At 40.3% G+C, this 24555-nt stretch overlaps 1 protein-coding gene across 2 annotated transcripts in view; it reads right to left on the bottom strand.

Annotated features, from left to right (window-relative positions):
• Positions 1–4389: 4389 nt before the first annotated feature.
• pde8a (phosphodiesterase 8A) overlaps positions 4390–24555 on the bottom strand; it is a 51808-nt gene continuing 31642 nt past the window's right edge. For both annotated transcript variants that reach the window (XM_039794633.1, XM_039794634.1), the window contains exons 7-22: positions 24346–24424; positions 23745–23885; positions 22990–23078; positions 22795–22846; positions 22658–22700; positions 19226–19303; positions 18981–19051; positions 16691–16855; positions 12032–12080; positions 11772–11907; positions 11464–11662; positions 8401–8618; positions 7489–7621; positions 6345–6509; positions 6100–6229; positions 4390–5675 (exon numbers count right to left, since the gene is read on the bottom strand). In XM_039794633.1, coding sequence (XP_039650567.1) covers positions 5569–5675; positions 6100–6229; positions 6345–6509; positions 7489–7621; positions 8401–8618; positions 11464–11662; positions 11772–11907; positions 12032–12080; positions 16691–16855; positions 18981–19051; positions 19226–19303; positions 22658–22700; positions 22795–22846; positions 22990–23078; positions 23745–23885; positions 24346–24424 — 1855 coding nt within the window. In that variant the 3' untranslated portion in view covers positions 4390–5568. The remainder of the gene's footprint in view (positions 5676–6099; positions 6230–6344; positions 6510–7488; positions 7622–8400; positions 8619–11463; positions 11663–11771; positions 11908–12031; positions 12081–16690; positions 16856–18980; positions 19052–19225; positions 19304–22657; positions 22701–22794; positions 22847–22989; positions 23079–23744; positions 23886–24345; positions 24425–24555) is intronic.

Here is a 24555-nt window from a genome sequence, read left to right as displayed (position 1 = left end):
AGTATGATTAAGCGTAGAAAAATCCAAATAAGCAAGGCCCTCATTTTCCTGAGTTCATGGCATAGACTGTACAGGTTTGATTGGACAACATTCTGATAATTATCAAATAATACAACAACATATCAAACTTTGTCATGGATAGTACACCAACTTCCTCTATCTATTGTTTTTGTCACATAGAATAAAAAAAGATGTTTATTGCCATTTGCACAGGTTCATTGGAATTGTTGTGCTTTGCTCTTAGAGTCAGCTCTACAAAAAATATAAGAAGAAATACAATAACAAATACAGTGATAATATAAAGCTATATAAATAAATAAATACAAAATGAAATATAAAAGTAGAAGAACAATATAAAAGAGAAAACAGCTGGCAGATAAATAAAGTTATAATTGCAAAAGTGCACCGGAAACATACACTGTATAAAATCTACTTAAAATATGAATATACATATTATTATTGCACCTGAGAAAAAACGTTGTTATGATAAAAGACTACTTGTGAATATATACATTATTGCACCTGGGATGTTTTTATATTTATCTTATTGTACACATTACATTACACACACATTATTATTTTTTTAGCTGTTATTGTAGGTGTGCGGTGTGATATGTCCTTCCCACTTTAATGTCCTGTGCAACGAGTCTGACAGCAGTTGGAAAGAAGCTGTTGTGGAAGTGGGCCTTGCGGGTCGAGATGCTCTCTGGCCTGTGGTTTCTCAGGTTGTATCCTGAGACCTTTCACCTGAACATAGCATAGGCTGGAAGATGTATGTCTTTGACGATGCGCTGGGCTTTCCTTCTGTAGCACTGCATGTAAAGTGTATCAATGGAGGGGAGGTTGGAGCCGATAATCCTCTCTGCAGTCTTGATGACCCGTTGAAGAAATTTCCTCTCAGCCAGAGTGGTGTTTTCCAAACCACACAGTGATTCCCCTGTGAGGATGCTTTCAACGAGTCCTCTGTATGCCTGTGTGAGGGGCTGACAACTAAGCCCGGCCTTCTTTAGCTGTCTATCTAAATCACTGTTGTCACAGTTGTTTTGGCCCAGATCAGGTCTTCAGAGATATGAAGGCCAAGGAACTTGTAGCTGTCAGTCCGCTCCACTTCCGTTCCCTTGATGGTAAGAGGCTGCAGAGCAGGGGCCTTCCTCCTAAAGTCCAGAATCACTTCTTTTGTTTTGTCTATGTTAAGGACCCAGGTCGTTGTCCTCCCCATAGACAGTGATATTGTGGACTAACTCCCTATATAGTGATTCATCCCTCCCTTCCAAAGATCATTGTATCATCCGCATACTTAATGATTATGTTATTGTCCTTGGTGGAGACACAGTCATATGTGTACAGGGAAAAGAGTTTGGGACTGAGGCAGCAGCCCTGTGGGGTTCCTGTGCTGACTGTGAGCTTAGCAGAGACCTTGTTTCCCCACCCTCACCACCTGTGGTCTGTCTACCAGAAAGTCCAGGATCCACTTTCGGGTGGGTGTTGGAACTCCCAGGTCTGCCAGTTTTCCAGTCAGCTTGACTGGTCTTAGTGTTAAAGGCTGATCTGTAGTCCAGGAAGAGCAGGCGTGCACATGTGCTGTTAGTGTCCAAGTGTTCAAGTATGGAGTGAAGTGCCAGGGCCACCGCGTCGTCCACTGACCTGTTGGGGCAGTAAGCAAACTGCTGAGGATCCACAGTGTCCGTAACCACAGAATTGATGAAAATCACAGAGTTAGCAACCCCTTCAGCTGAGACGGTGAGACAGACCAACTTCCGGTTCAGCCGAGGACCAAGGAGCTATCAAATAAGAGACATGAGATGCACCTCTGGAGTACAGTCTCCTCAGGGTTGCAGGGGGACTTTAAGGGGGTGTCGCTGTTCTCTCAAATCTGGCATAGAAACTGTTCAGTGTGTCTGGTAGAATGGAATCGTAGACTTCTGCCCTGCTGGAGTTAGTCCTGTAGTTTGAGATGGAGTATATTCCCTGCCACATACTTATTGTGTTATTGTCCATGTAGCAGCTCTCAAGTCTCTGGGAGTATGTCCGCTAAGCAGCTCTGATGGACTTTTGGAGCTCATATAGGGCATGATTATACTCCAGAGTGTTTTGTGATTTAAAAGCTGCACACCGGCTCCTGATCTTCATGCTTATGTCTGCTTTGAACCGGGGGCTTCTGATTAGGGACCACACGAATAGTCTGGGAGGGGACACAGATGGAGGTGCAGCAGTACATAAAATCGTACGAGGTAAAATTCCAGTGAAATGTTATCCCTTCAACTTGTGTATGATTCATCATAAAGCAGAATGTAGCCACCAGATCAGCACACAGAAAAAGAGTCCCCCCCGTATAGCAGCAGCGCTCCTGGATCAAGCCAAGTCTCAATGAAAGTACACCACAGCTCCAGACATCCCATGTCACTGTTTTATCCTCCAGTCCATCAAGCTTTATCAAGACAGACATTATGAAATTTTAGAAAATGATTAACCCTGACCACGCGGCCAAAAGTACCAATGCAAGGTCTTCAGAAATATAAGAATTTGTGGTATTATATTTGTACAAGATTACACAACTAGACTAAAAACTGTAACTCTCACAGATTGTGTTAAGTTTGTAATCGCTTGGCTCAATATTTATCTATTACCAACATCAAAACTGTTACATCACATCCTTTTTTACCAGGCTGAATGTGGGGCATTTTGTGGTGAATAGAAAGCTGTCTTCAGACACATCTTTTGCACTGCATGAAAAAATGCTTTAAAAATGTTTAAAACAATCTATTGTTTTGTATCAGTTAAGCTGACAAGGACCTCTAGCAGCAGGGTGAATTATTGACTCGTTTGCTACGAACGAATTTGGAAGTTGAATAATGTCAACTTTAGCATCACAAAACCCTGAAGGGAGGAGGTTGCAGTAGATACTGTAGATGGGCCAACAAAGTGATTTAGACATGGGAGACCATTGTTTATTTCCCATTTCCTGTTAACAGCCAGCATTGTCTTCTTTTAACCAAGACCACAATCATTTCCTAATCAACCCAAAAAAAAATTTAAATGATAAATGAGGAGCGACCCCAAAGAGATGAACAAGGTTGTTTGTACTTGTTCCGACCCCAGTTGAGAGCTGGTATTCTATCATTCTGGAATAAGAGAAAAAAAGCAGATTTGTCCAATGTGCCATCTTAGTGAAAGAAAATTAGTTTCATTTTGTTTTCTATTGTCTTTTTAAAGTAGGTACAGTAGGTGTCAAAAGCCAGCCACCATAGTTTGCTCATGAATCTTTTGCCTCCATTCAAAAAACGGAACCTTCAATTCAAACTTGATATTTTCTTATTGCTCTAAAAAAATAAGGTAGTTAAAAGTAAACCAAGTGACTTAAATAGGTAGTTAGATAGCTGGACAGACTCGATCAAAGTCATAGTGTAGGCTAATAAATAAGGAGAGAAAAAAGACAAATGACATTAGTAAGTAAAGGACAGATTTTGAATCATTCCAGGAAATAGACTGCAAACTTATAATTGACATTGTTTTATTTTTCATTGAATAGTTTCTAATTTTTTTCCCGTGCCTTCAGACCAAGATGTGAATCAGAAGGAACAAACAAATCCCCTGATTGCGTGTACAATTCTGTCATAAGAGAGAAACAAAGATAACTGGGGTCAATACATCTTATTAACCATCATTTGCTTAGCTGTTATGGCATTTATATACTGTTTAACGAGGAAATATTCTTAATAAGCAACAATCTTTAACATATATTAATATCCTAATCTGAAACCAGCCTTAAACAAAAAGCTGTTCCCTGGGTCTGTGCATAAGGATGTTGGACAAGTGGCCAAAATAGAATGATGTTTGATCAAAAATCAATGCAAGCTGGCCTCTAGGAGACTGCTTAAAAACAGTGATAGACAACTCTGCGATCCACATCCTTCTTAACCATTTAGTTCTCTGTATACATGCTCTGTGTGACCTTCCAATTCACAGGTATTCAGATAGCTATAATGGTTGATCTCATTTGCTGCAAATCCAGTGTAAAATTCATTGTCTATAAAAATATTGAGATTTACTTGAACATAACCTTCTGACTATGTTATAATAAAAACTCCAGATGTCCGTTGCAGTTGCACAGTGGGATGTACTGTATAAATATTGTATAAAATAAGGCAGTCTTTTCAGTAGGATAAACCAGATCCAAAAATGTCTGGGAGAAAAAAATTTCAAGTCCAAAATGTTTTCACATATTTCTGCTGTTGTTAAATGTCAAGCGGTTTACAGCATTAAACCAAGAGTAAGGGATTGTTGCATCAATGAAAACACCCACACATGTCCGTGTACACACACACACACACACACACACACACACACACACACACACACACAACAAAAAAAAAAAAAAAAAAAACACACACACACACACACACACACACACACACACACACACACACACACACACACACACACACACACAGACACACACACGATGATCAACAATAACAGCTTATTCTACAATGCAACATCCCATCCCTGGACAAATCACTGAGACGTAGACATTTCTAATATTGTTTACAGTGCAATACAAAAGTGTTCATTCAAACTGGTACTGTACTTTTGATAAGAAAATAAAAATGTTTAATATGGTAATGTTTTATATGATTATTTTTTTTGTCTTCATCAGCTTTGGCTTTTCTCTCTCTTTTTGAAATTAATTTTGTTCTTATTCATCAACTAATTCATTTATGAATTTTAATATAGAAAATATGGAACATCTAAGAAAAATTAACATACCAAATCATCTGTAATTAGTTACCTATGATCATGATGTTGAGGTTTTTGTCTCAGCAGTGGCCTAAAGTAAAGATCCATTCCCTGACCCAAAAAGTAAGCATCCCCCCATGTCTGTTATGACAGTTACGTGTCAACTTGGATGGGTTTTTGAAATACACATGAAAATTTTGCACAAAAAAAAACAAACAAACAAAAAAATCAAAACAAGCAGTGGAGTGTTCTTTCATGGTGTGGCCTCCAGGGGCAGAATGAGCAGTCCTGGCTTGCTGCGAGCACAGGGATGGAGGTCAAAGGTGATTATATGGCCTGACATGGATTGGACAACTTCATATCCAGGCCACACTTCCACCCACTCCTCCAGTGTTGCTCGCTCCTTCAGTAAACAAGCAGTTTTTACTCAAACAGCAACTTCACAGGCAGCGCCCACGTGGTAATTAGGGGACGGATGCTTTGCCAGGAGGCCTGTTAGAACCCTCTCTCAGTCATGTCAGTTGACCAGCTACACTGCGAATGCCTGAGAGGCACGAGAAGTTCATAAGGATGCTGTCCGTGTCTGTTTGTCACAGTTCTCATCTGACAGGGTTGTAAAGCCAGCAATGTTATTGCTGCAACTGTCTGTCAGGAAGTCCTTCTGTGGTTTCTGTATGGACGGACATGTGGACGCTCGGCGTGCTACAGAAGCAAGAGAGTGAAGGCGAGGAGGCCTTTTGGCTGGCTGGCCTGGCAGGGAGAGAGACGCCCCAGCAGGAGAGAGGAGGGCTGCCCTGGACTGCAGAGTCCAAGGGCCAAACACTGCAGCGCCTACTCTGGAGGCGGTCGCAGGCTGTGCAGCTTCCTCTCATCCAGGCCTTTCCAGTACTTGAAGTTGTTGTCCAAGTGCTGCATAAGATTGGGGAGGTCTGCAAAAGCTGGAGAGACAACAAAAGAAGTTGAAGCTCCATATCAGATTTTAACAGTTTGTTTTTAATGACCGTGTGATGGTTTTCAAACCAATGCCACTACCTCATTAATACATTTTTGTGAAAGTAGGTTAATCCCTTTCTAATGATGATATTAGCTAATTTGATAGCCATATTTAAAAACATAGGGCCGTTTCTCATTCCTTTTGAAGATTTCTAAACGTTATATTCATGCCATTTATAATAGTCTTCTTTAGTGATAAGATAATTGTCAACTGTGTGTGTTATTGTGCGTTTGTCTATGCTACTGTTGTACACTGGTCTCTTTTAAAGAAACTTGATCTCAATAAGATTCTCTGTTGAAAAAAATAGATCAACTAAGTAACAACTAATGCTGTAGCTCTCGTGTTTGCATCACGCTGTGCAGTCTTACCATCCCATGCATCAAACATGTCCGTAATGAAGTAGTCTATGAAGGAAATCTGGGACTTTGGGATGCTACACGTGTTTCTGTCAAACACAGGCATAACCACTGGTAGACCTTGTCTCTTCTCCTCATCCGTCTGCACCAGAGAAGACAGCACAAGAGATCATCACATACAATAAATACATTAATTACAAAAGAAACAAAAAAAAATCCTGCTGGATCCATATCCCCACACCATTTTTTCTAATTACCTGTGCAAAATACTCCTCTGAGATGCGTCCGGCCCATTCTATACAGAGCTCCTGAGGCCTGCATGGATTGGAGATGTCTGCACACTTAATCAGCATCCGCTTGACAAGGATGCGATTCTCTGGGGATGTCAGAATGCTTTTGACAGATTCCTCATCATTGTTTCCCTAAAAATAAAACAGAAGCAGACCATTAGCACAAAGACAACTGAAATTATACGTATTAGTGACAATAGATAGCCCCTTGTAGCACACACAGCAGCTGAACATGTTTAAAAATAACTGACTGTGTCTGTTCATAAACCAAACCGGGACGATGAAATATGGCACTGACAGCTGATAAAGGTTTTCTTTATGGAGAAGGAGAGTCTGTATTCAGCACGTGTTCATTATGAGCTCTTGTAACACTCACATGTAAAAGAGTACAGCATGGTTTGTGCAGTCAGATGATTTGCAGCCTTCTGTATGTTTCAAGATTGGATTCACTGACAAGTACGTTAAGCTGAAGTACAGACAGTCTATTTTGCTAAGCCGAGATGAGTGAGGTCTCTGTTTTATTTAAGTCTCAAGGTTAACTAAATTAAAGTATATGTGAAACAAAGGCCAAAGAGCTTTTTTTTTTTTTTTTAATCAACTAAATTTATACTCCAAACCACAATGTTTTGAATGTTCTGAAAGCTGTAGCCTACTCAGTATTATAACTCAGTGAAGAATCGCCTCGTATCGGCATCAAATAATTTCTTCGGATGATTCCTGCCTTTAAAGGGCAAGACAACTTTTAAATGTCTGTGTTGAGCATTCCACATGCAGATGAGAAATATGGTACCAAGTTGTAAAATTCTCTCCCCACAAAGATATCTGTGCCCAGGCAACAACAGGTCACAAGTCCTCTGAACCAGTATCATCATCTCTCAAGCTCTAAAACTATTGTTGCTTGCATACTGCTCGACTGAGAATGATTCTGCGACAGTGTGTGACAGAATGAGAATTATAGTTGTGTTTATCTAGTGTCTGAATGCTCCTGTGTCTTTCCTGCTGTGGCACACAACACTGATCTATTTAGAAAGAAATGCTAAAATTAGAATTTCTACACAGGTATGAAATATTAAAAAAAATGTGAAAAGTGTTTCAGCATTTTTTATCTCACCCCATTCTCCTCCAGAGCAGCCAGTGGCTTGTTGATGCTGTTGACAAATTTGTTGACATGTTCAAAGTGTTTGGTCATCTCAGTTGCGAGCACCATATCAATGATGGCCTGTCGTAGTGTTCGATATTCATTCCTAGAGAGAGAGAGAGAAGTAGAAAAAAAAAAAAAAAAAAAAAAAAAAAAAAAAAAAAAAAAAAAAAAAAAAAAAAAAAAAAAAAAAAAAAAAAAAAAAAAAAAAATAAAAGAAGGGGAGAAAAAAAAAAAAAAAAAAAAAAAGAAAGATGAGATGACAGTGTGGTAAAAGCATGGAAACCCGTGTGAACAATTTTCCCCTTCTGACTGCAGTGACAGTGGCGATGAATGGATGCTTTGTTCACCTTCCCCCTCAGAGGGGACCAGCACATGTGAGCCATTCTGCTTTGGGACTCAAATCACATTACTACCCTGCCGCTGTCCACACACAACACACACACACACACACACACACACACACACACACACACACACACACACACACACACACACACACACACACACACACACACACTAAAAAAAAAAAAAAAAAAAAAAAAAAAAAAAAAAAAAAAAAAAAAAAAAAAAAAAAAAAAAAAAAAAAAAAAACATAGATTAGCTTATCCCCTTATTATACTTCAGGTGATGCACAAAAGTCAGCAAGTTCATCTAATTTGGAAAAAATAGTATAGCCCTTGTATCAGGAAAAACTGTTAGAGTAGCTCTTTTGGAGACACTGAGGTAAATATCGATCTTTTATACACACACTTATTTGCCGGTTGGATTAGAGCACTTGAAGTCTTCGTATTGACTTGTAGCTACATACTTCTAGAGCCACTAAACTTTAATAGTTTAGGAGAATGGCTAAATGACCTATTCCTTGCGTAATGACTCTCCTACCTTTCAATGTTTTTGAAGATGTTGCACTTATCATCTCTTGTAGTGATCTGGAAGGCCAGTGCTGCATGGTGGCTCTCTAGCACGGCGGTGTCATTGTAGAGGATGGCCAGCTCACTTCCTGCGTTGCACAGGAAGCTGTTGGTGCGGCCTGGGTGGTCCACGTCGTGCACAGTTGCCGCAATCAGGGCAGCCACCTCATCAATGGGATCTAAACTTTGCTGTTGGGGCAGATTGGACAGATTGTTGGGCAAGGAAAAGTATATTATCACCTTGGTCTATAGTTCTGAATGATGAAATGGGCCAAGAGCTAGCACAGTATAACCTTATACTGCATTCACGAGACATTCATGTCACATTCCGCCATCAACACAGATGTGACCTGCATCCAGTTTAGCCTGCAGGTTGAACCAAGAAGTAGCTCTACATTGTGTATAATAATAATAACATTTCATGTTCACCTTAATTTAGCTGCATCTACAAGGGATCCTAAGCTTTCCCAAGATGCCAAACACATGCATCCGATGTAAAATGTGCATATTTCTAATGTCACCCAATATACTTTATGTAAGCAATTATACAGCTATAATGAAGAGCTAGATCGAGCAAATACAGAGAATTCATGTTGCTGAATGTGTGTACAACACTGTAGTTTTTCTAAATGTAATTTTGAACCTTCCTATGAAGTTGTCCTTTTCAAATATTGACTAATATATTAATTATATTATATTTCTATAATATATTAATAATATATTATAGAAATAATGAATAATAGAATTAATTAAAAAGAAAATGAATTAAAAAGTAAAGAAAAGTAAAGTAAAAAGTAAAGTTTCTAAAATAATTTACAACACAACAGACCTGCAAACCTGTCTGTAGATTTCCAGGGATTCATTAACCTTGGGTGATGTAACATCACAGTTTACTAAGCCAATAAAAGATCACTCCACTGAGATCAGAAATAGACAGTTTGGTAATCAGCTTAGCCAGCACACAGCCTCAACTAGTTACTGAGCCACTGACACACTTGGGCCGAAACCACGACTCTCTTCAATAACACAGAATCAGACGGGACGCTGACACTCTGAGCCGAGAGCTGCACTTGATAGTATTAAAATCCCAACATCTAGATTCTTTAGCTGTTTGGACCCAACAGCAAAGCTGTGGCGAACACTTGTAAACTAAACAGAGATGGCAATACTTCCATACTCAAGTAGAAGTACAGATACTTGTGTTAAAAAATAAGGCCAAGGATGATTGGGAATGTCTTGCTGCTTGTCTGCCGAATCTCTGGGATCTCACTTTTCTTCATTTTCAATCATGTCGCCGTCCATACTACTATGTGCTAACGTTACCGCCATCAAGCCGCTATGATTTGCCGCGAATGAATGCCGTCGGATCTGTCGAGTCATCTTGTAGTGGTGCGTCAAGTGTATTGATGACGCGAAAAATAATAACGGTAAAGTAACAAACCAATTTTGTAAAATCTAAGGAGTAGAAAGTACCGATATTCGCGTTAAAAATGTAAGGAGTAAAAGTAAAAAGTCGGCACAAAAATAAATAGTAAAGTAAAAATATCTGAAAAATCTACCTGAGTACAGTAACGAAGTATTTGTTGTTTGAGATGGGAAGTAACAAAGTACAAATACTTTGTTACTTCCCATCTCTGAAACTAAAGGATGGCAGCCTTTAACACACACTAATGCCAAACCAAACACAAAAGAAAGCAGGAAAAATTTAATTTGTCGCTTGTTGGCAATTATTAGGATTGGTATCACACCGATCACACAATAAAAACTGTAACAACAGAGCTTACACTGCCACTTTATTCATATATTTCAATACCTAACAGCTAAGTGACCTGATTTTCAAAAGCCTATCTGATAAAAGCTAATAATCTATCTATGAATCGGATAGCTCTGTGCAATCCCTACAAGGCTCATTGATTGCGGTTCACCGGTTACAGGTGTCTTGCCAAAAACTGGATCTTCTGCCATAAACTGATTGCTGTCTACTTGCAAATGATGAAATAGGGGACACGCTGAATCTCTAGATGAGCTGCGAAGCCGCCACTGATTGAGCCGTGCTGCAACATGTGTTTACAGGTTGGGGCTCTCCAGCATGTTGTTTTGTTGCTCAGTCGGGTTCCCTGCTTCTACCGCCCGGGCCACATCGCCTAAAACTACCTAAAAAAAGCGGACACGTTGAATCTCCACATGAACCGCACTTGAACCGCGACCGATTGAACCTGCAACGTTTATAAAAGGTGAGTTTTATAAAAACAAAAACACATTCACAAGGCGCTTTACTTTCGCCATAGAAAACCGCCTGTGACTGCACAGTGCAAGTCCTGCTTTCAAATGTTTAGTTAAAGTAAAAAGTGAGGCATTATCAGCACAATGTACTTCAAGGTGGAGATTTTCAACTGCTGGATAGTTGATGCATCTTATTTTAATTGTGGTATTTTATGAGTAGAATCTGAATCTGCAACATTCTCTGTCAGGTAAATGTATGTTTTCCTCTGAAGTACAAGTACACAGTAAGTCAGCAATATAGGCCTACAGTTGCATATTAAGTGTTTTTGGGGGCCTTCTGCAAGTTATTTTGGAGTACAATATTTCTGGAGAAAGCTGCAAGCAGCAATACAGGAGGCAAAGCAATCAACCCATTCCAAACAGGCATGTTTTGAACAGGCACTGCACTTGTGGGTAATAAAGATGCAACTAACGATTATTTTCATCATCGATTAATTTGTCAATAGTTTTCTCAATTAATGAATTAACTGAAATAAGACAGATCACTACATCCTGGAAACCCAAGGAGACAAAATTTCTTGTTTTGTCCAGAAAATTGTCCAAAACCCAAATATGTTTATTTGGTATAACATAAGACAAAGAAAGGCATATTTCAAAAGCTGGAACCAATACATTTCTGTTGAAAAATTATATTATAATTGAATATGTATATTAATCAACAAACCGCGACTTTAGCCTACGCTATGGACCAGCAGCAAAATTCACAAAGAAAAAGTCATTGTATGTTTTGCAAGTTTATTTGTTAAATTACCTTGACCCTCTCCTTGCAGAGAAAATACGCCGTTGCGTGCAGGACATCAGCTGCATGAGAAGAGTTGTGGTAGGAGTTACTGGAGTGGTAGTTAGCTTCAATCACTTGTAGCCAGGAGCGCAATGTGGCCTCAGGGCAGTTTAGGAACTCGCAAACCCCAAATCGGGAGAAGATCTTCATGCCCAAGTAGGTCAAAGGCCTGCGGAAGGATTCAGTAGGTTAGTTTAACATAAACTCTCATCCAAAGCTTTATTAAAAATTAGACACAGTTCCTCTGGTAGCCCTTAACTGGGTTATTATTGCCTCACCGTCTCATGGTTGCAGCCTCCAGGTTGACGATGTCAAAGTCCCAAGACTCCTCGTTCTCCATGGTTTGGGCAATACGAGGTGGGATGTCATTTAAAGACAGAGGAGTTGTCAAGTGACTGGGGATATGGTGGGGCTCTGTGAGCAAAGGAAGACCCAAGAAAGAAGGCATTCAGATAAAGAGAGCTGGAAAATAAATATAACCCTAAAACGTAGCACAGCACTTCATATCATATTTTTTTAATTCTTTACGTAAACTTACGTTTTGTGGCCAATATGTATTCATTTCCTGACAATCTGCGTAAACCATCCTGTGAACAAGAAAGAAAGAATGTGTCAGGGACTGATGTAGCAAGTGTAACAAACTGACTGCATCATTAAGCGGACAAATACCAGCTTGGACTTCAGAGTAAAGAAAGCTGGGTGAGACCATTCATGTTGCTGTGACTTGCACATCATGTGTATCAACTATCACAAATGATTCACTGACCTTCAAAACGAGGTTAAGCCGCAAGTCAGAAAAAAAAAAAGATTACAAAAACACACTTGTTAAACACCTCGGAGCACCAGGAGTATCTGGAAAGATTAAGGTTTACATCCAACTAAATTGTCATTTTAGTTTTTTTTAACATTTCTAAAGAGGCCTAAAAGCCTCGAAGCAAAGAGAACAATGATATTTGTGTTTATCATAAGTCAATGTGACTGAATGTCTTGTTGCTGCATTTTGAAAAGGTTGCAGAAGGAAATGCATTTTGACTGAGGCAAGAGCGTAACAAATTACAACATTATAATAAATAAGAGAAAACAAAGACACAGATTTTCCATATTAACACTTTTATAAGTGTTCTTTCATCTGTGCTATGACACAATATTTTGTAGGCAATGTTATGATACACCTACATGCCCCCACTAGCAGACAGAGGGAGTGGAGGGATGAGGCAGCCAAGATAAGCTTATTAATGAAAACAATATGCAGTTTAGAAAATCATTACCATATTTATGAACTTTAATAGTTCTGTCAGAAATGACACCATAATAATTTATGTACACGTGTCAGATAATCTACCGTAAATTATTCCATTATGACATTTGTCTTCCTCTGGGCAGTGTTGCATGCTGCGATAGCAGTTGGGGCTCGTCTGTGGATAACAGTTCGTCACCCAAATAATCAAACACTGCTTCTCAGTGGTTAGAAGTATAATAATCCGGCTCTTGACTGTGATTTGTATCCGCTGTGGATAATAGACTTTGTGCTGGAAAATTTAATTGGGAAGGTAAAGATTGATCAAACTATTTTTAGCCACACTTTATGGATAAATCGACTGTCCAGACATCAATATTTTAAGAACTATTGGATAGATTGCCATGAAATGTTGTACAGCCATTTATGCCCCCCAGACAATGAATTCTAATGACAACGGTGATCACGTGACATTTCTTTAGCGCCAGCTGGCATTTGTGGTTTTGAGTGAAATGTCTCAATATTGCATGAAATCTGGTACAGACATTCAAGTTATTCATGGGGTGAACTGTAATAACTTTGTTGCTCCCTTACCCATTTTTCTAGTGCCATTATCAGATAAAAAAATTGTAAAATAGACCAGACCGGCATTGCGTCACCAAGCGCCAATCGCAAAGGCCTTGCGATTGGCGCTGTCACATACAGAGAGAAACAGTAAAATGCCAAAAAGCTGTTGTTTAGTGGGTTAACCAAGGCTTTCACACTAAGATTTGAGGCTCATAAGATACGTGAATATTCACTGTCAGTGTGGTAAATCGCTAAATGAAGCTGGTGACAGTTACTACTGATGGATAGCTAGCAAGACATTTGTGGACTAGAGCAGAGAAAATGGAACTACTGGAATGCTACTACACAAGTGAACCCAGTGAAAGGGGATACCATCATTACAGCTAAGATGATTAGACATATGGCCCGATACATGAACACAGATAGGAATTGGCAGAGACATTAGGTGAGCCAAACACCAGTTACTGGTCGACAGAGCAGTCACTCGAGATTGCAAGAACAGACAGACCTGTGCACTGCCTGGATCGATTACAAGAAAGCCTATGACTCAATGCTGCACTCACGGATACTGAAATGCATGGAGTTGTAAAACATCAACAGGACACTAAGAACTTTTATTAATAACTCAATGGAAAATGCTGTGGAAGTCAACTATAGAGGCCAACATAAAGCCAATCGCACAAGTTAACTTCAAGTGCGGCATATACCAAGGTCATTTTCTGTCCCCACTGCTGTTTTGCATAGGGCTGAACCCCCTCAGTCAGATTATCACTAAGAGTGGCTACAGATACCGGTTCCAAAGTGGAGTGACTATCAGCCACCTTCTCTACTTAGATGACATTAAGCTGTATGCCAGGAATGAGCGTGACATTGACTCACTGATCCACATCACAAGGCTCTACAGCAATGATAGTGGAAGGTCATTCAGATTAGATAAATGTGGTCGGATGGTATCAAAGAGAGGTAAGACAGTCACAAATAAAGGGGTGGAACTACCAGGAGGCAACATAGCCGATGTTCAGGACAGCTACAAATACCTCGGAATACCACAGGCAAATGGAATCCATGAGGAGGCTGCAAGGCAGTCGGCCACAGCCAAGTACCTACACAGGGTAAGGCAGGTCCTGAAGAGCCAGCTGAATGGCAGGAACAAGGTCGAGCCATCAACACTGCCAGTCATTAGATAGCCAGCTGGTATTATAACCTGGCCAAAGGAAGAGATAGAAGCCACTGATATCAAGACAAGAAAGCTCCTCGCAATGCATGGAGGGTTTCACCCCAAGACTAACATCCTGAGACTATACACCAAGCAGAAAGAGGGTGGCCGAGGACATGTGAGCATCAGAGCCACTATCCAGGATGAAAGAACAAAGATGCAGGAGTACATCAGAAAGATGGCCCCAAGTGATGACCTGCTAAGTGAATATATCAGGCAGCAGAAACCCGGTGATGAAGAGGCAAGGGGAGATGAGGAACCATCATGGAAGGACAAGCCCCTGCATGGCACGTACCACCAACAGATAGAAGTGGCTGATATTGAGAAATCATACCAGTGGCTGGAAAAGGCTGGTCTGAAAGATAGCACAGAGGCACTAATAATGGCAGCACAAGAACAAGCTCTGAGCACAATATCAATAGAGGCTGGGCTCTACTATACCAGACAGGACCCCAGGTGCAGGATGTGTAAAGATGCCCCTTAGACAGTCCAGCACATAACAGCAGGGTGTAAAATGCAGGCAGGTACGGCATAACTGGAATGCCATAACCAAGTGGCTGGCAGAGAGTACAGGAACATCTGTGCAGAGTATGGGCTGGAAGTCCCAAGGTCAAAGTGGGAGACACCTCCAAAGGTGGCAGAGAATGACAGAGCTAAGATCTTGTGGGACTTCCAGATCCAGTATGATAAAATGGTGATGGCTAACCAACCGGATATCGTGGTGGTCGACAAACAGCAGAAGAAGGTAGTTGTGATAGATGTAGCAATCCAAAGCGACAGCAACATCAAGAAGAAGGAACATGAGAAGCTTGAAAAATACCAAGGGCTTAGAGAGGAGCTAGAGAAGATGTGGAAAGTGAAGGTAACAGTGGTTCCATTGGTAATCGGAACACTTGGGGCTGTAAACCCCAAACTGGGAGAGTGGCTCCAGCAAATTCCAGGAACAACATCTGAGATCTCTGTCCAGAAGAGTGCAGTCCTAGGAACAGCTAAGATACTGTGCAGAACCCTCAGGCTCCCAGGCCTCTGGTAGAGGACCCAAGCTTGAAGGAAAAGGACCGCCCAGGATGGGGCGAGTGGGGTATTGTATACACATAAACACACACACACACACATATACACATATAGTGTTTATGTGTATACAATACCCAATATATATATAGGGCGTTAGTAAGTACATGGGTGTGTTTTGCAGAGTGAAATGTTTACTTCACAAGTGAAAAAGGAAGAGGAGACTGGCTCATCTTTGACCTGAGCATTGTCTCATGGTGGCGTTGCCTCTGTACACACTGGTTATTTTAAGACTTTCTCCCCAGAAAGATGACAGCTCTTCTCTTAATGTTCACTGGGTCTTCTGAGTTAAGACTCAGCACACATCACTTCAACAAACGCATAGAAATACATATCTAACCAGGCACGTCATAAACCAATATGATCGTAAATAAATAACGATCCAAACCTGAACTCACGCCTCATGGTTTTCCGGTTTCATCAGCCTTTATCACTTATGCAGAACAAATCTTTCTGGGGAAAGACCATGGGTAATACCTCTCTGCCTCTGTGTATCCAGAGTGTACATGTATAAGTAATGCCATGCTTATTCATCTGATCCAAAGAACAGGATGTTTCCAGGCCTGTTGAGTCGAGAGGAAGAGGTTCATGTGAGTGTGACTGTGTGCATGTGTGCAGAGAGAGAGAGAGAGAGAGAGAGAGAAAAAAGAGAGGAGAGGGGGGTGGAGAGAAAGAGAGGGTGGGGTGGGCTTTCCTCTCCAGCCTACAGGAGCACAAAGGACAATCTAACACTTCCTCTGGGGTTGTTGCCAAGACTGCCAACTTGGCACTCTTTCTACTTCTGTACTTCACCATTGCTGTCTGTTAATCTCTCTCTCTCCCCCAAATATGAACAGAAATCCCCCCCCCCCACACACACACACACACACACACACACACACACACACACACACACAAAGACTCGGTTTCTTTCATTTAACACCTTATCATGGACTTTCATGGTGAATGGACATTCATGTAGACATGCGTGTTATCACTGTGGAATTCTGCAAACGCTCTGACGTGTGTTATCATATGGGAGTCGATTCATTTGTAGCGGAAGGAAGCTGTTTGGGTGTTTCGGACTTCTCGAAGGACCCTTGTGCTCTACAGGGCATGCTGCTTACCGTCATCAGCCCCCCCACGAGATCATTCGTATGGGGGTCTTCATCCTTGGTGCCGAACTGTGGGGAGTAGAGCTCAGTTGTCCTCAGGATCTCCAGTACCCGATCCAAGGCCTCTGCCACAGGCATAGGGCTGCTTTCCTGCGCTGCATTGATGATGTTGATTACCTGGATGACAAAATAAGTAAGGTTGTATTTATTTGTAAAGCACTTTTTAAAAAACAACAATAATAAAAGCAAACTAAGAATGTATAATATTTATAAAAATGTATAATATTTAATAAAATACATTTACTGGACCAGAATAAAATAAGCGAAGCAAGTTATGATTACATAACATATAAGAAATAACAACAATTCAGGTAAAATCAGGGTAAGTTTCAAGTAGATATGGATTCAGCCACTTTATTCAAAGCCTCTGTTCCCTAACTGAAAAGGCATTGTCTCCTATAAGCATACAAGTTACAGCGGGCTAAAAGGTCACAAATATAGCAAGGGCCACGCCATTAAAAGGCCCTAAAATGAATCAGTAAGATGTTAAAATCAATCCTGAAACACAGGCGGCATGGAGAGGAAGGGGGGCTTGTGTATGCTTCAAGCTCATAGTGTGAGTGGTAACATTGGAGCGGGCAGGAGAAGGCGACACTCCAACATTTAAAAAATCCGCTCTGCGCTCCATCCAAAATTCTCCTACTCGCGCTCTTGCTCGCTCAGGCTCTGCTCACATGCTCTGATGGGAGCCAGTTATGCTCATTCACTTTCTTGCCAAATTTGGTTAAGAAGATCAATACCTCTCATATCTGTCCGTTATTATGAAGCTACAGTGGGGAGACGGTTAGCATAGCATAAACCTTTGGATCTGTTCAAAAGTTTAAAAAAAAAAATCCACCTACCAGAACCTCTTAAACTTTATTATTTATTTAAAACAACGAAAATGTAAAAATGACAATCTGTGGTTTGTCACTATGACGTTGCGAGGCAACCACCAGAAACTTGCTGCTCCAAGCCAAGAAATAGTCCAGCACATAACTCTATGTAAAATCACAAATAGTAGTTTCGTTTTCATTTTATACTTTTGAACAACTGAGATATAACCTGCTAGTTAGTGGGGTTGTAAGTAACATTTTGACAGAACCAGGATAGTGGTTTCTACCGGTTTCCAGTCTGGGTGCTAAACTAAGCTAACCATCTGGTGGTTGTAGCGTTAGATTTAATGGATTAAACAGATTTAATTGATTAACAGATATGATAAACTATTATTTCAAATAAAAAGGCAGTTGCAGTAATCTAGACTTGAGATAAATGCATATAAGATAGACACTTTGTCTTGAACATTAATAAAAATATCTTATTTTCTAAAATATTGGGTATGGCAAGGTCACACACACACACACACACACACACACACACACACACACACACACACACACACACACACACACACACACACACACACACACACACACACACACACACACACACACACACACACACACACACACACACACACACACACACACACACACACACACACACACACACACACACACACACACACACACAGCTTTATTCTGGAGAGATGCCTAAAGGGACTAACTACACAGTCAAATGATACAGCAGTGGAACTGCAGTGTGTCATATGACCCATCCCTGGGGACTGTTTTTTTCTGTTTGTTTTGTGCTGTTCTGTTTGAATTATACGGCTGAATTAGTTTGATAATGACCTTAGTATCTTTACTGTAGTTACTTTGAGTTCCTGTTAGTGCTTTTGTTTTGAAGGTACTGGGCAGCCTGAGCCACCAAGTGAAGTTTACAGATATGGATAAGTAGGGATAGTAGCAGGTAGACACTGGGGAGGGCTTATGGTGTTTTTACCAGGGCAGGAGAGACACCATTGTTCTTTCTTTCTTTCTTTGTTTGCTTGCTTGCAAAAAAAGCTGCGTAAGATTCATTCCTTCGGTGCTTCAGTGGCTATTTGTTTTTGAGTTGTTTTTTTTTATTTGGTTTTGTTTAGTCTGAGGACAAATCGCCACTACACAGACTATCGAGGCTGCAGACTACATAATGCTTATACACAATGCTAGGTGATGCTTTCCTGTCTCGTGCGTGAATGTAGCATTTTATCATCTCCTTTCGACATGGTATGCATGGCCTCTAGCCTGGGTGCTACTAGCTGTACAAGAAGTGCTCAAGGCGATTGTGGCAGCTCAGTCATGAGATACAAAACATCAGTACACAGTGCTAATCATATGATGAAGGCTGGGGGGGATGATGGGGAGGGAGATGAACCCACCTTAGTGATGGGAGCTTCTATAGTCATGGAGTGGATTCGGGCCATCGAGGAGTGCCTGCGCTGTGAGCTCCCTGGCAGGATGAAGAAGAAGAAAAAAAAATACATCACAATATTATCATTCAACAACAAATTAAGCTGCAGTTTTCCGTCTAATGAGTGTGTTTGCATGTGTGTGTCCAATCAACACTTGATGCAAACAGACAACTGGGAAAGTTTCCATCGTGTATCTCTCCCTTTCCTCTTACCATCGCTCCCCCGAGACGTTGTGGATCTAACGTCCAGAGAGCCTTTCCTCCGGTCTTTGTGCTTACTGGATTGGATGTCTGGGGAGAAGAAAATACTTGACATTAGTAGTGTCCGATTTCTTAGGGATATGTTTCCTCTCCTAGCCCTTAGCACTCTGCGTGTAGGGCCTAGGGTTAGGGATAAGGGGAGGATTCGGATTCAGCCTAACACGCACACACCAGGGGCGTTTCTAGGACTTGAGGAGGTTCGGGGCTTAGCCCAGACCCATTAAAACAAACAATGTAATGCACGCAGAGCAGATCACAGAAACGGCGTTTGGCTTGCCCAGCTTGTAAATAGCCAATGCATGTTCATTTCAGGTGCCCAGTTTGTAGATGTTAGTTAGATGGCACAAACATTTGGCCTAATCACAGCTGCTCTGGCAACTCAAAGGCAAAAGTTTTTTTTCCAGATGTGTGGGGCCACATATGATGTGGGGGGGTCCTCTCCCTGAAAATCTTGAGCATTAAAACACTTAATTTCCTGCATTCTGGTGAATTGTTACACACCATTTCAATTTATGCTGGAATATATCTTTATTTATGTAAAGGGAAACACGTGATTATTCAAAATATAAAAACATAATGGAATATAATGCAGTAAGGCTCTCAGGCATTATATTTCTTTTCAAATATTTATTCTCCTGTAGATTAACTTTTCTCATTTAATGTTATCTCTGCTGAGTCAACACACATGTAGGCATAATCTACTCCTCCCTCCTCTTTTGCGTCTTTTGTTGATGAAATTACCTCTTTAAATGTGCATGTGGCACTCATTCATGTGAATGATACATGCATTCATTTTAATTCATTAATAAACCTGGACTGTAATATTTCAGATGTGTTTCAGCAAGATTTCTGCTCATTCAAAATGTAACTCATCCCATCTGTGTTCTCTGGCTTTGGAGGAGTTGTGATATTTTGTGAATAATAAAAAGTTATAATATTACAAGAATAAAGTCATAATATGTCAGGAAATAATCCACCTGCAACATAATCTGCTGTGCATTACGTTATTGCTCTGCTGATATGGTAGGCTAGACCTTCTGACAGACACAGAGCCCCTGAGACTCTGAATGACACTAAGTTTAGGGAAGTGGCTGAACACTGCTTCACATCGGAGGTGGAAAACTGAAACTACGACAGAAATACATGGAGCACATCTGTCGCAGAATGCCCACAGCTGAGTGTGTCCATTATGACTGCCTGAAGCTGCATAGACCACGGATGCCGCTCTATTTCTTTACAGAGAGAGTGGACACAAAGCAACGGACGGGTCTGCTTCAGAGCTCTGTTTGTTTGAGCCTGAACCATAGACTGTAAACGTCACGGGAACCTGAAACTGTTGTATTGTATTTATTGTTTTTTAAGTCATCAACCTGCTAGGGACTACAGATGAAAATTAGCCTGTATGGCTAAATCTGGCACATTTACTTGTTGGACATTGTACTCATGTTGATTAATGTGCACTGTCCCTTTTAAATAAAGAAATCAAAAAAAAAGAAGCAATATTATTGTGCACCTAAACTTTTTGGTTGCCTACATTACAAATTACATTCAGGGCTACCGTCAAAACATTTGGGGCTGAAGCCCCGTAAAAATGTCGTTGTGACGCCGATGGCACACACAAACAAAAGTTGAAGTTTAGTGACAAGGCTGAGTTTGGCCCCCCATCACAATATCCTTGGCAAGAGGAGGTGGCGTCAGAATTTAGCAGTCAATTTTTGATCACTATACAAGTTTAGCTTATAGTTTTGAGGTTTTAATCCAGTAACATTTTAATAATGGGTCAAAATTGGGAACAAAAAGTGCAAAAGTGAGACTAAAGACTTGCCCAACAAAGTGAAATGTAATAATATATGTCATATCAAACATTCTCCAGATAAAAAGAAGCTACTGGAAATCCTCCAGAAAATTTGATCGTCAAGTCAACCTCACAGGTCAAATCAATAGATAGAAAATAGTAGACATTATAATCTATTTTATTTAAATTGTCATGTCTGTCCAAGGCATTTAAAGGATAAGGCTGGTGTTATTCTATATTTTTCTTATTTTCAACAAATCCCATAAAATAGAATAGAATAGAATGCCTTTTATTGTCACTATATACATATACAATGAGATTAAAAGCAACTCCTTTTCCAGTGCCAACATGTACGTAAAAAAATATAACATGGAATAAAATAAGTTGTGCAGTAAGTAGTATAAAAAGACCAAACCCTATAATAGTCCATCTCTCAATACTTTCTGACTTCCATATGGCACTCAACCTGGATTTTTACTGTTATCAGGGTTTTGTGAAGACAAAGTTTAAAGTTATAGACAGAAGTGGTTTGTAGAGGTGTTTGAGAAGTGGCTTGTCTTTTTTGTCTAAGTAGCCATGTAACAATTTATGTTACAGTAATGTTGCAATTTCTAAATGCACTTTAAATGTTACAAAACACACAAATAAAAGGTAAAAGTAGACTAAGAAACAGAGGACATTAAAAATAGAGTAGAAAAAGAAAGCTTAAAATACATTTTTCAAAATGGCAAATGCTGACTTAACTCTTTTGGTCGGTTTGTACCATAACATTCAAAGCATATTCAACCTTTAGAGCCCCTAATCAGAAGACCTAGGAGATGTAGGGGTGTTGCATAAGAGCTACTGTGAAATATACTGTGCTATAAGACCACGCAAAGCTTAATAAACAAACGGCAAGGTTTCAAAGTCACTTCTTTTCAGTGAGCTGGTGAAATGACGCCAACACAGGAGAGATATGATCCCTGTTTAGTTGGCCTGTCAGGAGCGTAGCTGCTGCATTTCGAAATCAGTTGCAGCTGTGAATTGGCTTTACGGTTGATACCACAATACAGCAGGGAACAATAGACCAGTTTAGAGGAAATAAAAGCGTGGAGAACTTTTTCAAGGTCAACAAAAGACAGAATTCATTTCTCAGCTAGATAAAGCAGAACTGGACACTCTGTTAGTCTACCGAAAAGAGAACAAAGATATTCTGGCATGGTGCAATCGCGGACGTATTTCCAAAGTTTTTGAGTTTACAAAGTTCAGGTTCCCAAATGTGTCCCCAATTTATTGTTATTTGCATCTAACGGATATTTGGTGCTACAAACAGTAAGTTAAAATGAGTGTATCATCGGTGTAAAACTGGAGCAATTGTTGTGCTTCCTAATGACAAATGTGTTGGCTCTCACACCCTTGAAACTTTTGACAGATCAAGAGTGACACCGTCATGGAAAGAACTTCCATCACTATTGCTAATAACCTGAACTACTCAAATCTGAAAGACTTGAGCATAACAAATCACCTGTAATGTTATTCTAATACAAAGTAGAGTTAAGACTGAGCAGTCTTGCATCAACAGTGGGCATTTACAGGATGGATCATCTTACCTGTCTGAGACTCTGCCTGCACACGTTCAGTGGATTTATCACTCTGCATGGACAGAATAGAAAAGCACATTGATACATGCTGGCCAGAATGCTCCTATTATTCATCATTAATCAGCAAAACTGGAAACACATCTCACCTTATTATTATCATTTAAAGGCCGGTTGATAGACACATAGTGTCTGATTTTTCTGTGAATGACAAAAGCTAATTAGTATACCAGCAAAAAAAGGGATCCAATCATTACTCATCCAGTATAATTATTGGGTTGCAGAAAAGGTCATTTACATTTGGCAAGACTGAATGAGCCATGCCTCAACATACTGTCACTCACCCTCCCTGTCCAATTACAGGTGTGATCTTCACATTTTGCTGAATGCTGTCTCCATTCTTCTTTTTGGCATAATAAATCCCCTGCCACTCCTGGAACATACCAAGACAGAACCGAGAGAGAGATTAAACATACACATATGTAAAGTACAGACAAAGGAACCTGTCATAACAACTGACAACATATAATAATTATAATCATTTGAAAATGTCCTAAAAGTAGGTGTGGACTGGATGCAGCATGGCGGTGTTTGTGGTGCATGTTAGGTGGGGATGTGGGGTCGGTCAGAGTATTTCAGAGAGCAGCAAGTTGCTTTAATGCATAGGGGGAGCGCTCCTGGAGTCCAGCGCGCTTGTTTCATGTCCCCCCACCAACAGACTGCCGTGGCAGCTTAAAAAGGCCGTTCCTGCTGTTAGCCTGTCTGGGCCTGACCTTCGCTCTCTGTGTAGTAAGATTACAGCACAGCCATCAACCGCTCTTCTTATGCACTTGAAACAGAGCTGCTGGATGGCCAGTGGTGCTCACTCACAGCACACACAGACACAAAGGCAGGAGTAGATATCTGCAGTAGTTACAAAAGTGATCCGATTGTGAAGCGATAGTCTACATGTCAAGACTATCTGTGCACAAGTATCAACAATCACAAGAAAGTGATCATTTGTTTCAGGATGAAATTAAGTTCCTGATTAAGTAAACCTCATGGAAATTGTGTTTGGCCTGAAATGTATAGTGGAGATGATTTAATGAATGCACATTACCTTTCCTTTCCGTATGCAGGAATTTATTGTTTCAAGGAGATCAGGCTTATTCTTCTCACTTTTAGGCACTTCCATTATTTCCTTCCCTATGAGCTCGCCTTGTTGGTAGCCCATAATGGACTCGTAGGCAGGGTTCACGTACTGCGAATGAGAGGTAACACAAGTGTTAACGCTTGATTTGAGATGAAATCCATCAATAATTTCAGACACAGTTAAGATGATGACATATGAACCTTGTCTACTTAAACAATTCATGTTGCCTATTTCAAGGAGCTCAAAAACATATATTTCATGTAAAAACATAACATGATACATAACAGAACATAACATGGCAACAGTGCTTTGATATTGACAAAAGGAGCCATTCAGGAAGACCGAGACCGCAACTGAGATCTGGGATCACAAGACATGAACAGGCACTAAAACAGCAAAGGAGGGAGGAAGGAAGAAAGAAAGAAAGAAAGAAAGAAAGAAAGAAAGAAAGAAAGAATGAATGAATGAAAAAATTAAAGAAAGAAAGGAGTGGGAAGACAGTAAGAGAGAGATGACCTGTTCATCACAATAAAGCAACTAGAAGTATTCAAGTTTATTAGAAACCCACCTGAATTATTTGATCTTCAGAAGTGATCTCTATGGCCTCTTGGCTTTGTTCTAGAGCTGTGAAAATAGCATTTCCAGCCCTTGTACAGGTAGAGAGACAACAGTATCAGAATCGTTAACATATGCAACAAGCCGTGACCACAATCTACATTTATACTTTTTAAAGAAAGAGTTAAAAAGTATTAAAATTGGCATAACAAAGTAGAACTGT

The sequence above is a fragment of the Perca fluviatilis genome, chromosome 3 (genome assembly GCF_010015445.1).
Source record: "Perca fluviatilis chromosome 3, GENO_Pfluv_1.0, whole genome shotgun sequence".
NCBI lineage: Eukaryota > Metazoa > Chordata > Actinopteri > Perciformes > Percidae > Perca > Perca fluviatilis.
This window is presented reverse-complemented; position numbering and strand designations above follow the sequence as displayed.